Source organism: Paralichthys olivaceus, chromosome 23 (genome assembly GCF_024713975.1).
Source record: "Paralichthys olivaceus isolate ysfri-2021 chromosome 23, ASM2471397v2, whole genome shotgun sequence".
NCBI classification, from domain to species: Eukaryota; Metazoa; Chordata; class Actinopteri; order Pleuronectiformes; family Paralichthyidae; genus Paralichthys; species Paralichthys olivaceus.
The window spans coordinates 914193-928982 of NC_091115.1; the positions used below are offsets into that span (position 1 = coordinate 914193).

The following is a 14790-nucleotide window of genomic DNA, read 5'->3' on the forward strand; positions in this document are numbered from 1 at the left end:
CGTCACTGACTAGTTTTTTTCTGTATTCATCACATTTCTGCTGAAATAATTTTCCACTTGTTTTTCATTCAGTGAAGGAGAGGGGAGGCGTTCAGTTGACTGCAATGTGTAACTTCACCACTAGATGTCACTACGTCTCACAAACTGAACCTGCAACAATATTAAACATGTTTGTTAAACACGTATATTTATATGAGACATCACACGAGATCAACTGAGATCCAGATTTATATTTGGATCTGCAAGAAATTACAAACACTGAGAAATATCAGGTTTATTTTAGATCCATAAATTAATATCTGAAGTTCAAAAAGTGTCATCTGTGAGTGTGTGTGTGTGTGTGTGTGTGTGTGTGTGTGTGTGTGTGTGTGTGTGTGTGTGTGTGTGTGTGTGTACCGGCCACGTCGAACTCGATCTCCAGTGTGAGCTGAGCAGTGATGGACGAGTCTCTGAGCAGCTGATTGGTTTCCTCCAGGGTGGAGTCTTCAGTAGGAACTCCATTTATGGACAGAATCCTGTCTCCAATCTGCAGGATGCCGCACCTACGACACAAACACATCAAACAAATGTAAACAACGACAAAACGAGAAAATAATAATAACAGATAAAAACACTCAACACATGTCGATACAAATATTTTAGAAAAATACATAAACATTTAAAAAGATGAAGCTGTAATATTATATCCATATATTATATATATGTGTTTTATCTATTATGAATATTGAGTGTGTGTTACCTCTCTGCGGGGCTGTCGGGGTCGATGTAAGCGATGAGCGGAGGCGAGGACAACGTTTCCGTGGCGAACACTCCGCCCTGCAGCTGCAGGCCGAAGCCCATGATGCCGTCGCCTATTAACGCCACCTCCGTGGTCTCCGTGTGGACGACCTGCCCAGCGAGCCCCACGGTGCTGGACGCAAGAGACACTGACGGAGACGGAGAAGAGGACGGGGTGATGAGGCTCTGAGTTCAACACCACGTCTACTTGAATTCACGAAATGATTTTCGCCGTCAACGTATCACGACAAACTAAACGCTCGAGGTCAGAGGTCAGACTCACGTGAGCTCTTGAAGTCCTTCTTCTTGGCTTTCCTCCTCATCAACGTGCCCCGTGGACTCGTGGGATACATGTTCCGGGGCAGCGTGCTCATGTTGAGGGACGAGAGACTATAGGCTGACATGGAGCCAGGAGAGAACGAGTGGCTGAGAGCTACAGAGAGAGAGAGAGAGGGAGAGAGAGAGATGAGTGGAGGTCTCTTTCAAAATAAAACATCACATTCAAAGAGAGAGAGAGGTGGACGTACGAGGGTTGTTTGCATGGCGGTTGTGCGATCTGGTAGCTGATTGGTCGGGGTGGTACGTGTTGTAGTGGTAGGGGGGAAGGATGGGGGCGGAGTTTCCAGTTTCCCAGGGGAGGGGGCGGGGACTACGCTGCACCTTGACTACATGCACGCACAGAAACACACAGAGGGGGGGGGGGTGTTTAGGTTACAACACAAGGTAAGGTCAAAGGTTAGAGGTCACTGCTTTATAAAAGATTATATTTCATCAATGTAATCTTTCATAGACACAATAGGTGTGTGTGTGTGTGTTTATACCGTGCTGTGGTGTGTTCAGGGCCCACAGTGTCCAGTGTGTGTGTGTTTATACCATGCTGTGGTGCGTTCAGGGCCCACAGTGTCCAGTGTGTGTGTTTATACCGTGCTGTGGTGCGTTCAGGGCCCACAGTGTCCAGTGTGTGTGTTTATACCGTGCTGTGGTGCGTTCAGGGCCTACAGTGTCCAGTGTGTGTGTGTTTATACCGTGCTGTGGTGCGTTCAGGGCCCACAGTGTCCAGTGTGTGTGTGTTTATACCGTGCTGTGGTGCGTTCAGGGCCGGTCGGGCCTGGTGTTGCGGCAGGATCTCCATGCGGACAGTCTGACAGGAAGCAGAGAGCAGCTGAGTGGCTTCAGCCAGAGAACAAAACTCCATCGACTTCCCATCGACAGACAAAATGTGATCTCCTGCATGAAGAGCACCACACCTACACACACACACACAAACACACACACACACACACACACACACACACACACACACACACACACACACACACACACACACACACACACACACACAATGACATGGGTAAGAAACTCAATGCATCAACTGCATCAATAAAATAATTTTAAATTCAGGCCACATGACACTTGCTGCCTTCAGGTGTTGAACTCGTGTTATTTGTGGTCAGAGGTCACGTACCTGTCTGCTATACTGGCTGGTTTGACCTTGTCGATGATGATGACCTGCTTGCTGCAGAACATGGAGGTGGACAGAGCCACGCCCAGACTGGAACCAGACGCCTTGGCAACCTCCACGAGCAGCGGCCCTGACGCCGTGGCAACCGAGTCTGACAACAGAAACACAAATGAACAATTATCATTCATGGTTCATCCACTGACTTTATTTCCAGAGTGAATCATTAACGGTGTTCCACAGGGTTCCACCCCCGGTCCTGTTTTATTATCGATTAAATGATTGAATGAACTGACCCATCACTGAGACGTCATACTCAAGCAGCAGCGTAGCTTCCTGTCCACACTGCTTCAGGATGCTCATGGCCTCCGATAGCGTGCTGCCGTGGAGACGAATCCCGTCGATGCTTAGCAACCGATCGCCCGGTTTGACGGTTCCTTCTCTAGAGGGAGAGAGAGAGAGAAGAGGACATTTGAGTTTTTACCGAAGCTACTGATTTTGTTCATTTACTAAAATCCTCTTATTTTATTTAAACTATCTCATAAAGAACTTTACTCAATGTTGTTTTTAAATCTTAATAAATTGCTGGTGATTTTTTTCCATGAATAAAAACAAGACTTTCAGTTACTGAAACTCATGATTGTAAATAAACCATCAGATTTATAAAAACCTTTTCAGCAGTGGACGAAGTGTTCAGAGGTCACTCACCTGTCGGCCGGTCCACCTTGCCTGATTGTTGTTACGACGATGGGACGAGACTTGTTCCTGTCTTCATGGGCCCCTCCTGCAACACACAGTCGTGTATTCATGTGTATTTATTTTACAAACACACACACACACACACACACACACACACTCACCTCTGATGACGAAGCCGAAGCTGTTTCCTTCTTTGTGCAGCGTGACTTCCACGTTCTTGAACATGACCCCTGACCCCTGCACGGCTGCAACACACCACGGCATCGACACGTCAACATCACGTCTGAGCCACTGAAGCTTTAATCCTCTGGACACAAACTTCACTGTCTGTGTTTGTTCTTTTTGTCCTTATCACACGTGTCGAGTATAAAGTTCGTCTTTTGTCAAAAACTCAAAATACAATTAATACGCACACATCTTTGGTCATAAAATCTGAAATTAATGTAGAAGAGTTCTATATTTCAAATTCTAGAGTTTCATTATTTAATACACACAAATAAATCAGATAACTATAATTGTCTGTTCATCATTTATAAATAAAGTTGAGGTTTACATGTGCACTAACTCTGTTCTGCTACTGTAACTCGTACTCACAGACGGGCGGCAGTTCGTACTCGACCTCCAGGACGACCCGCTCCCCGACGTTCTTCAGCAGACTGATGATTTCATCGTGTCTGAACTTGGAGAGGTTGATGCCGTTCACGGCGCGGATGTAGTCGCCCACGTTCAGCTGGTCGCTCCTGAAACAGTCAAAACGTTAGAGTCCATCTTTTTCAAATCAAACAAACCGTGAACCAGGTCAAAAACCAAAAACAGATTAGAATTTAATTAAACAGAATCGATCAATCAATCAAATTCAGAATTCGTCTCAAGCTGAACAAGGTTGGACATCCTCTGTCCTCAATCCTCAACAAGAGCAACAGGACAAAACTACAAAAGAATTCTAAAAGACTCAAGTAGAACAGGAAGTGTCACGTTACCGGGCCGCGATGCCTCCCTGCCGCAGGTTTGAAACCCGGGGTTTCCCATCTTTGTCGATGCCGCCTGAAACCGTCAGTCCGAGCGTTGTCCCCTCCTTCTTCATCAGCTCCACCACCGAGCAGCCCCGGAACTCATCTGCGTCACAAGAAGAAGGACGATGATCCAACACCGTTTTCTGTCATGAAATCATTTTACAGCAGAACTCGACTGTGGTTCCACAACCCTCAGAGTTTCCTGCTCAGACTCTCGGTACAGAGAAATAAAATAATAATCCCGACACGGAGGGAAGTGAAGTCATCTTCTGTTTGCTCGTACATCTATATTTCATCAAACACCTGAAATATTCAGCAGCAGAAGAAACAGACTGAGAGAGGAGACATTCCAGCGCAGGCCTGGTGCGACGCGACGTGACAGCTCGTCCGGTGATAAAACACGGAGCCGGATCTTATTTAATACATCAGTGAATATTTATCAGGAACGATTCTCCACTCGAAGGATCTCATCTTTGGACGTGACCTTCACTGTCCTCTTCGTCTCTCCTCAGAGGCTTCACCGTGTCCTTTTCACCTTTTTCTGAAACACCAGCGCTGAGTCACTGTCCGAGAAAGAAAATTAAATCTTGACCCGGAAAACAACAAAACGTTAGATGAACCAGTTTCTGCCGCGACGGAGGAGAAACCTCACAAACTGACAAGTTCAATTTACGCTGAGGGAAGATGAAGCACAACAGAGTCCAACATGAATTTACATTTTACTACGAATCTAAAACTGCCTCTGAGTTCAGCAGAGAATCAGTCGGTTTGAAACCACGAGGAGGATCAGAGCTTCTGAAGCTGTGACTCTGTGGGTGACTTCATTTGGTTTGAATTAACCAGAGCAGAAGCAGGGACGCAGTTATCTCACTGTCTCCTCGTGGGTTTCAGCTTCACTTCGTTCTGTTTGTCGAGTTCAGATAAAAGTTATAAATAAGCCACCGGCTCCAGGTGTGAGGAGATAAACAGCGAGTGCAGGTCACAGATAGAAAACTTCAGCACACACTCTGTTATCTGTCGACTCTGCAGGCGGAGTCACAGACAGGAGTCACAGACAGGAGTCAGAGCGAGGAGTCAGAGCGAGGAGACGATGAACTCACCCGGGATACTCTGCCTCCTGATGGCCAGCGCTCCGTCTGGAGGTCTGGACCCGGTGGAGTGTTTGGTGTACGGCCCCTCATCTGAAACACAAACAAGCCACACGTGTTACTAACGACACACAGAAACACACAGTGTGACCTCACAAACAGCGCCCCCTGCAGGTTGTTTCTCCAGGTAAGAGCAGGTTTGAGTTTAGGCTCAGTCAACGTTAAAGTGCAGCTGAGCCGACGACACAGAATCAGTTTGTGTTGCTTCGTCCTACTTTGTTCGGTTTGATTCTATTTCATGGATCCATTTTATTCGGTCTCTCGTTTATTCTAATCTGCTCCAGATCTTTCTCCTCTGTTTGGTTCCAGCAGCCGAGCAGCTCAGAAACACAATGGAGCTTTGAACACACACACACACACACACACACACACACACACACACACACACACACACACACACACACACACCATAGCTAAATGAAGATGAAAGCTGAGCCTCCTCCTCCACCTCCAGATGTAGGACAGCAGCTTCTTCTTCTCTCTTCTCTCCGACGACAACACACACACACACACACACACACACACACACACACACACACACACACACACACACACACACAGTATATATATAATACTACGTACTGTGTACTGGATGTTATATGAAGTATAAACACTTTCAGCTCCTGTTATTGAGTTTTCATTTTAAGTGTTAAAGCTACAGTGAATAAAGATGGACGACATGAAAGCTCAAGTGAGGCCAAAATGTCTCCATCACCCCCTGGTGGTGTTCTGCAGTATAGGTTAAAATGCCCCTCCCCACCATGTTAGCAGATTGGACACAAACCACACTAAAAAAAAAAAAATCAAAGTAAACGTTAAATATATGTTTAGATGGTTACTGTTATTTCAGTTGACAACCGGTGCCACCTACAGGCGAGAAAAGTAACAGCAACAGTAAAAATCTATTTTCCAGGAAAGTTAACTGAGACTTAACCGTTAAAATTGAATTTGCAAATAAACAAGTGAAGTAAATTCAAATATTCTTCAGATCAGATTTAAATGTCTCCTGTGATCGTATCGCGGGAAAATGACTGAAAACTTTACATCGTTCAGACGTTTGTTTAACGACATCAGCAACATCTGTTTCCTGTCTGTTATCAGATCTGTAACGCATCATTTTCACTACAGATGACTTGAATAATTCAGATGTAATTTTTATTAATCTCCATTATTGATTTAACTCTGTCTTTTATATTCTGACAGTTATTCTTAGAGCAATGAAAAACACACAGACGACGACAATAACACGAAATGACAACAAAAAGGAAAACTATTCCAAAGAACTACCTAAATAAAACACTAAATGACTAAAACACGACACACAGAACGAGAACAATGATTAAAAAGTGCCACAGTAAGAAGAGACATCATCATAAAGACAGACAATGACCACAGTAAAACACAAAACGACCAAAAAGAGACCGAAAAAAACTACAAGTAAAATAAGAAGTTGTTTGAAGTCATTTTGTGTCTTTCAGGCGATTGTGTCTCTAAAACATCATCGATCTCAGGTTCAAGCTTCACTGTTTTAAATCACATAAATAATCTAATAATCAAATAAGAAGAAATTATCTTTACTTTGAAAAACTTCCCTCGAAACCCTGTCTGAGTTTATTTTGTTCCACTTATTACAATTTCAAATACAACGTAAAGTTAGAACATGTTCGACCTGATCTGGTTTTATCAACTGTTGTTAATTTAACTTTTATTTCGATGTGTTTTCCAAAGTAAATGTTATCAGGACACACAGAATTGTTTCAACAGATTTATTTTTTCATTAATCCATAAAAGTAAGATAACTTAAGAATCTGAAAACTTCTACGATCGCGTCACAAACACACGAAGCTTCGAACTGAAGCAGACGTTGATCACAACCTTAGAATAAAAACCTCTCTCTCTCTTCTGTGCTCGTCCTTGATAACACACACCTTCAATATTACATTCATGAAAATAAGATGCTCTCTCTGAAGGTCTCTTATCCAAACACACACACACACACACACACACACACACACACACACAAACACACACACACACAGCTGGCTCTGGTCATAAACACCCTGCTCTCTCTCTATTTTCAATGTTGCAGACATTGAACCAAATGTCGTTCGACCGTGCAGACAAACACACACACACACACAGACACACACACACGTATGTCCCACATGCAAACATGCTAAGCCCTCCATCACACACATCCACTCTCTCTCTCTCTCTCTCCCCCCCAGTGTTCGTCTGTGTCGCTCTACCTTTGTTCACCCTGCGCAGGATCTGGCAGCGACATTTAAACGACACGGCGATCATGGTGAAGCCGAGCCGAGCGTCGCCTCCCCCCCCAGCGCCATGCAGATGCAGCCTCCACAAACTACACCTCTTCCTCCTCCTCCTCCTCCCTTCTCCTCCTCTGTGAGCGACGGAGTGATGGACGGACGACCTCCTCAAACAGGAGCCATGATGGAGGAGGAGAGAGAGCGCTGCAGATGTGAAGCTGCTCCATAAAATGAGGCAGCAGAGGAGGAGGGAGGGATGGAGGAAAGGGGGAGGGGGGAGGTAGAGTCTGCGCAGATTAGAGGATGAAGAGGAGGAGGAGGAGGAGGGAGCTGTATCTCTCCACTGATTTGTAATGTGTTTCTCTGCAGCTGGATGGAGGGATAATGGAGGTGGTAAAGGGGGGTGGACAGAGGGATGGGGATGGATGGGTGAAGGGAGGGATTGAAGGAGAAAATAAGGGAAGCATGGATGGAAGGATGATGGAAAGATATATATATATATATATACAGAGATAGAGAGAGAGAGAGAGAGATGGGTGGATGGAGGCAGGGGGATGGATGATGGAGAAAGAGAGAGAGGGTAGAATGGATGGATGGATGATGGGGAGAGAGAGAGAGAGAATGACAGAGGGAGAGAGAGAGAGAGAGAGAGAGAGAGAGATGGTGGATGATATAAGAGTAGGATTCATAAAAGAGTGATGAGGGGGAAAGAAGTGAAGTATGGAAGGATAGGGACAGAGGACAAGGGATGAAGTGAACGAAGAAGGGAAACAATTAAGAAAATAAGTTGACGGGAAGAGAAAGTAAAGGAAGAGATGGAGTGATGAAGGAAACTGAAGGGAGGAAGGATGGAAGGAAAACTGAATGTATGTCAGATGTAATAGTATTTATTATAGTATTTATTTTAGTATAAATACAAGTTATCACAGTAACTTTACTGTTTCAGCCAATGGGAACCCAGCAGGTGTGTTTCCTGTGACGTGACTGGCTGACAGTGGAGGGGGCGTGTCCTGCGGGAAGTGGTCAGACATGTGTGATTATTGTGGATTAGTGACGTCATCATGTCTGCAGCTCTCTCTCTCTCTCTCTCTCTCTCGACCGCCTCTCCTCTCTGACGTCACTCTGTAGTAACGTCTTGTTCTCTGATCTGGACTGAGGTGTGCTGCCCCCTCCTGGTCACACAGGCCACCGCTCCACTGAGAGACTACCACGCCCCCTGCTGGAGACAACATGGCAGCACAATGTACTGACATTTACTGTCATCACGTTTCCCTCTTAACTATTACTACTACTACTACTACTACTGCTGCTAATACTACAAAAACAGTCGAAAATACCCCTAACATCAGCAGTAACTACTACAACAAATACTACTACTGCTAATATCTGCTGCTGAGGTTTCCAAAAATAAACCATCATTAAATACAAATACTGCTATAACTATGAGTACTACTGCTGCTTCAGCAAATACTGCAGCTGGTAATACTACCAAAAAGCTAAAAGAACGTCTAGAACTGCAACATTATTACTAGTAATATTACTACTACCAGTACTATTTAACTTTAAAAAATAAACCATCATTGACAACAACAGCTACGATAAATACTACTATTACTATCACTACTACAACTACTACTGCTATTATTATTACTGCTGCTGATAACAAAAAAAATACTCCAAACGCAACTTCAACAGCAGTTACTAAAACTGCTACTACTACTACTACTACTCTCACTTCTCCTGGTAATACAACTAAAACTACTTCTAATTAACTGGGATGTTTCTCTTGAATTAAAAATGTGTCAAACATCTGTACATATAGAAGTTGTGACTTCACAGATCTGGCATTAAATAAATCCATTATTTCACCAAAAACTACAAATACTAGCCTCATGGTGGCGCTACAGTAAAACTCAGAGGAGACGGTGGGATCGATCCTGTGTGGACCATGAATGTCTGAACCACACGTACGTCCCTGTGATTGTTGTTGAAACGTTTCTACTCAGTCAGAGACGATGTGGTCAGTCGTCCCAATGTGACTATCAGAGGTAATAACACACATTAATGAGCTGACGAAGCCCCTCCCCCTGCAGTGAAATCAACCAACCACCACCCCGAAACACGCACACACACACACGGCTGCAGCTGTTTCCATGGAAACAAGCTGATGAATAATTGAGGGGAGAGACCAACCCTGCATCGTACAAAGAGTGATTTTGAGAGATGAAAGAAGCGTACACACACACACACACACACACACACACACACACACACACTACAGGTTATCACAGGCTTCGGTGTTTCAAAATAACCAAATCAAAGTGCTGCACCAACTGTGTGTGTGTGTGTGTGTGTCTGTCAACACCCCCAGTGTAAAGTTAAACTCGTGGGTTTGAGTCACCGTGACATCTCCTTATGTAAGTGCACATGCGTGCGTGCACACACACACAAACACACACAGACACAGAGTGCTAATAACACCGTTCCAGAGGACGGATGTGTAAACCTTTAATTAGCGCTAACAGTCACAGTCAGACAGTCAGATTTTGTGTGTGTGTGTGTGTGTGTGTGTGTGTGTGTGTGTGTGTGTGTGTGTGTGTGTGTGTGTGTGTGTGTGTGTGTGCGTGCGTGCGTGCGTGCGTGCGAACAGCAGATGGGACAAACCAATAGAACTGTGATCAACAAAACCACAAACACTTCAGATCATCGCTCAGCAGAGACAAAATAAGTAGCTGCACGTCAACACAACATTTCTGATTCACAGTCACACTCTGTTCACACTCAAGAAAACAAATCATCTCATAACAACGAGATAACGTGCAAACGACCAGTGGGACAGGAAGTGGAATCAACTTCACTGAGAACATTCAGGTTTCTAAGTTTTCCTCAGTGTCAGAGTGAATCCGGACAAACAGACGTTCAGAGACGTCAGGGACCGTTAATATATACTGTGTAGAAATACAGGATTAGATTTATGTTGTGTATACTGTCTCAAAAGACAAAGTAATAATCACCATGTTAACTTGACAAATGTTCTAATTTGTGTAAATGCCTTCATCTTTGTATCATTTCAACAGAGTGAAACATTTATTTTGGTGTACCTAATAAACTGACTCCACTGTACCTGAATGTGTTTCCTGCTTCTTTCTAATCCTCTTAATTAAAGAGGAAGAGAGGACACATTTGTTCTGTAAATTGAGAAAACTAATTAAACATCATATCCAAATAATGAGGGAGAAGTCCTCTGAATCCCGAGAGCCCCGCGCGTTAATTAATCTGAACTTGTGCAGATTCGTGCTCCACTTTTCTGTTTCTGTCTCTGAAGATAATCCAGCAGCGAAGAACTACGCCTCGTGACCGACTCAAATCCAGTCCGAGCTAAATGAGAGAAACGTGGGACCGAGCGGCTGCAGAGTGGAGTCGAGACAAACAGATGAAATACTAAGATGTTTGTAGCAATGTCCGACGCCACCGGGGTCTCCCACACTCGGCCCGAGACAAACATGTTGCTCTTCATCAACAAACATTGAATATTTCAGCCGCACCATGTGTCGCTGCTGCCCTTTGAATCCAGGGGGAGCTAATTGGCTAACTCCTCTCAGCTGTGCCAATCAACTCTCCCTGGTTCACCTGGAGGTTCACTGAGCCCCCCTCCCCCACAGTGTTTTTATTCACTTTTCTTTCTTCACTCATTAAAACACAAAGATGTGAAACCAGAAGCTCAACCCTCCTTCTGCTGCTCATTTCCCTCTTTAATCTCCACCATGTTGAACACAGGACCAGTTATGTAAATTAACCTTATTTAAAGCATTAATTAGCACATTTTACACATGACTGCTGTGAACTGCTCTGGTCTGAACTCGTCCTACAACACACGACACAGTTGCTCCTCATCAATGTGCTAATGTATGCATCATAATGTTTCAACATGTAATGAGATCATCCGGCACAGAGGGGAGGAGGCAGGCAGAGGGGGGGGGGGCAGCCGTCTGGTTTGAAAGGAGGCGGAGTCGCCTACAGGTGAGATACAAGTACAAACGTCTTTAACAGACACAGGTACCGAGCCTTGTGCTCCAGCAGCATCAGTCAACAGAGCTAATCAAAATCAAAGGGGGGGGGGGGGGGGGGTCTAATTGTGTTTGAGAGGGTTCTACGTGTAGTTCTGGTTCAGAGGGTTCAGCTGAGTGGAGGTGAGTGAGGTCCTGTAAGAGGATGTGGGGGTGAACAGGAGTTTCTCTGGGTCTCTCAGGAGTTCTGGTGATCGTTCAGGTTCTCAGAGTCCTGACGTCCTTAAAAAGATTCTATGAGTCGTTCAGGACGTTTCTAAAGGACCTTGAGGGGATTTTAGAGTTTAAACACAGCGTGAAGTTGTGATATGTGAGATGATGTGATAAACAGCACCATCAACAATAAACTAAATGGGCGAGACAATTTGCTTGGACAATTTTATGGCAAGAAGCAGTGAAGATGTTCCTCAGGTCCACGGAGGACACGTCATGATACTAACACACAAAGAGGAACAGTGAACCAGGGGTTCTCCAGTCAACCATCCTTAAAACGCCTTCGTATAGAATCACACGCTGTGCTACACACACACACACACACACAGTTCGCTGTAGGAAATGTCTCTTGGCAGCTCTGCCACACACACACACACACACACACACACACACACACATACACACACACACACACACACACACACACAGGAATATTCCAGTATTTGTTCACACAGTAATAAAACAGTTGAATGTTGTTTATTGGCACTTAGACACACCCACATACCAATATGTTGGTTTAAGTGAAGGATGTAGTATTTAGCTTCCACACTCACAGACGCTGTGTGAGACACCTTCAAACAGCAGAACAGTCATCCTCAGATATTTTGATTCTTTTGTCTTATCTCTTTTTCTCACTTCTGCGTCTCTCATGTGTTTGAATTCTCATGAACACCCACTCGCTCACACTCAGTCATGAGGATCTCATGCTGTGTTCTCACATCAGCTGCTTCAGACATTCTCCAGACTTTGTTCTGGGGTCTGTTCGGAGAAACTCCACAGAAAGAAGACAATTAATCTGCAGATATTTAGATAAATCTAAATATTTTGAGGATTTTTTTCCCCATCAAACATTTGCTGCTTCTTCACGTGAGGATTTGATGTTTTAATTCATCGTGTCAGACTTGAGTTAAACCTTTTGAGATATTTTAAGACCATCAGACATTTCAATCTAGGTTGTGACATTTTTTGGTGAAACCCAGAGAAAAAAACAATCTGCAGACGAGTAAACAGACGAACTGAAAATAATATCCTCTGGTCTACGCTGAGTCCACCTCCATTCCAAATCATGTGAGACTACAAAGTGAATCTTTTATCGCACGCTCGCAGCGCTCACCAACACTTTCATCAGAGTAAACAGTTTAGTCGACGGCGAGTTCAAGTCCTGCTGGAGATTTCTCCCGGGACCGAATGCCGAGCTGTGAACCAGAGTTCAGCCACGAAATCTAAAACGTTCCTGAATCTCATTTAACCACAGAAAACATTATCGTCTGAGGCAGCAGAGAAACAGAAACTCCACAAACCAGCTGCACTTCACATCCATTGTAGTTCCACTGTGAAGAACGTATCCCTCCACCAACGCCCAACAACCGCTCACGTGAGAATCTAGTTCTCATAGTAAAAATATTAAAGAAAACAGGAAGTGGTCTGAAAACCTGGATGAATTATTTGTCCTGAAGAGTCGACATGAAAACCAACGACACGCATATTTTACTCTGCGTGTTTCTGCTCAGGAAATATAAACACAGGTTAATATGTCAAATCTGTTGAACAACCATAAATCAGAACGTGACTCGTTGACGATTTCATCCAGATCCATGAATCATTCTCAGTGAAGATGATGAAAAACGTTCTCGCCCTGTTTCTGGATGAGTTCTTCTCTGACCTGCATCACATCCTCACACCCAGTTTCATGAAAATCACTTTCGAGTGTTTTGTACGTCGTTGCAGAGGTGAGAACAAAACTTCACAACAGCTGTGGAACGAATCACCTGAAGGGATCAGCAGCAAATCACTTTATGAAAACCAGCCAAAGACAAATGTCTGATGAAACCTGGAAACACCAAGTTCTGTCTGTAACTACAGAGACAGTAGAGATCCAGAGTCTTTACCAGACAAGACGAGTCCACGGAGATCAGTTCTGAGTTCCACGTTATGTGTGGTTTTATTACAGCGTGCTAATATCTGCTAATATCTGTTTACAAGCATGACGGAGGGAGCGTTATCGTCATAAACACCTATCTTCACATATCTGACACCTAGTGCGTCATATTTCATCATATTTCCCCGTTTAGGACTAAAATTCTGATTATTGAGTTCGAGACTTTTTAAGACCCGAGATCAGAAAGAGACAAAAGAACAAAAGGAAGTTTTCACTGCACTGAAACCTGGAGTCAGAGAGGCAGCCCCATCATCCACATTCCAGGCAACACTTCCTGCCTTGTTATTACCCACAAACCACCTGGGCCCCTGTCACCTGGATACCTGAGTGTGTGTGTGAGTGTTTGTGTGTGTGTGTGTAACCGATCAGCGTTTTGCTAACGACCTTCATCTATAATAGAAAACCTGACACACTGACTGAGGATGTCTTCGTCATAATCTGTTGATAAGCTTCTCGCTCGCCCGCACGAGACAATACAACAAAGCCCCCCCGTCCCTCCCCCTCTCTCTCTCAGTCAGTGGTTCTCTGTGGGACTCACTCAGTAGGTGTGTGTTGTACTTGCTGGTGTAGTAGTAAACGTCCTCATAGCCTTCCTGGTAATCGTCGTCGGCCCGGTACCTCCTCCCTCGCCTCCTTCTGCTCAGCAGACGCAGCAGAGCCAGGAACCTCTCCATCTTCACCGGGTCCGAGCCGGGCCGGGCCTGGCCTGACCAAACTGGGCCAGGCTAAGCTACTACGAGCTAACAGCGAGGCAAATAACGACAAGAGCTGACGGAAAGCGTTATTCCACAGAGAGAGAGAGAGAGAGGGAGCGAGAGTGAGATCAGGTTTCCTCCTCCTCGCTTCTGCACATGCACACACACCTCTGGATGTCTCACACACACACACACACACACTCACACATCAGCAAGCATGTAACACGCACTAACTCACTCACATGTTCTTTGTATTCTCTCCTCTCTCTATCTGCAGCCTCCTCTCCTCCTCCTCCTCCTCCTCCTCCTTTCCCGGCCACTTCTTTCAGCTGTTGGTGCATCTAGCCGAGCTCAGCCAATCACAGGGCTCACAGCTCTCTCTCTTTCTCCCTCTCTCTCTCCCTCTCACACACACACACACACACACAATGGAGCTTTGCGATGCAGGACTGCTGTGTTAGAGGGCGAGAGCTGCGAGTGAGCAAAGCCTTAGTGTGTGTGTGTGTGTGT

At 44.8% G+C, this 14790-nt stretch overlaps 1 protein-coding gene across 11 annotated transcripts in view; it reads right to left on the minus strand.

Annotated features, from left to right (window-relative positions):
* grip1 (glutamate receptor interacting protein 1) overlaps nt 1-14790 on the minus strand; it is a 36144-nt gene that overhangs the window by 10179 nt on the left and 11175 nt on the right. For 2 of the 11 annotated variants that reach the window (XM_069519809.1, XM_069519806.1), the window contains exons 1-13: nt 14124-14566; nt 5049-5129; nt 3916-4051; nt 3530-3675; nt 3097-3180; nt 2945-3020; nt 2533-2678; nt 2243-2390; nt 1855-2024; nt 1305-1442; nt 1061-1210; nt 740-926; nt 397-542 (exon numbers count right to left, since the gene is read on the minus strand). In XM_069519809.1, coding sequence (XP_069375910.1) covers nt 397-542; nt 740-926; nt 1061-1210; nt 1305-1442; nt 1855-2024; nt 2243-2390; nt 2533-2678; nt 2945-3020; nt 3097-3180; nt 3530-3675; nt 3916-4051; nt 5049-5129; nt 14124-14259 — 1744 coding nt within the window. In that variant the 5' untranslated portion in view covers nt 14260-14566. Of the gene's footprint in view, nt 1-396; nt 543-739; nt 927-1060; nt 1211-1304; nt 1443-1854; nt 2025-2242; nt 2391-2532; nt 2679-2944; nt 3021-3096; nt 3181-3529; nt 3676-3915; nt 4052-5048; nt 5130-7345; nt 7618-14123; nt 14569-14790 lie in introns of those variants that run through there. The other 9 variants (XM_069519805.1, XM_069519807.1, XM_069519808.1 and 6 more) reach the window with 9 other exon arrangements.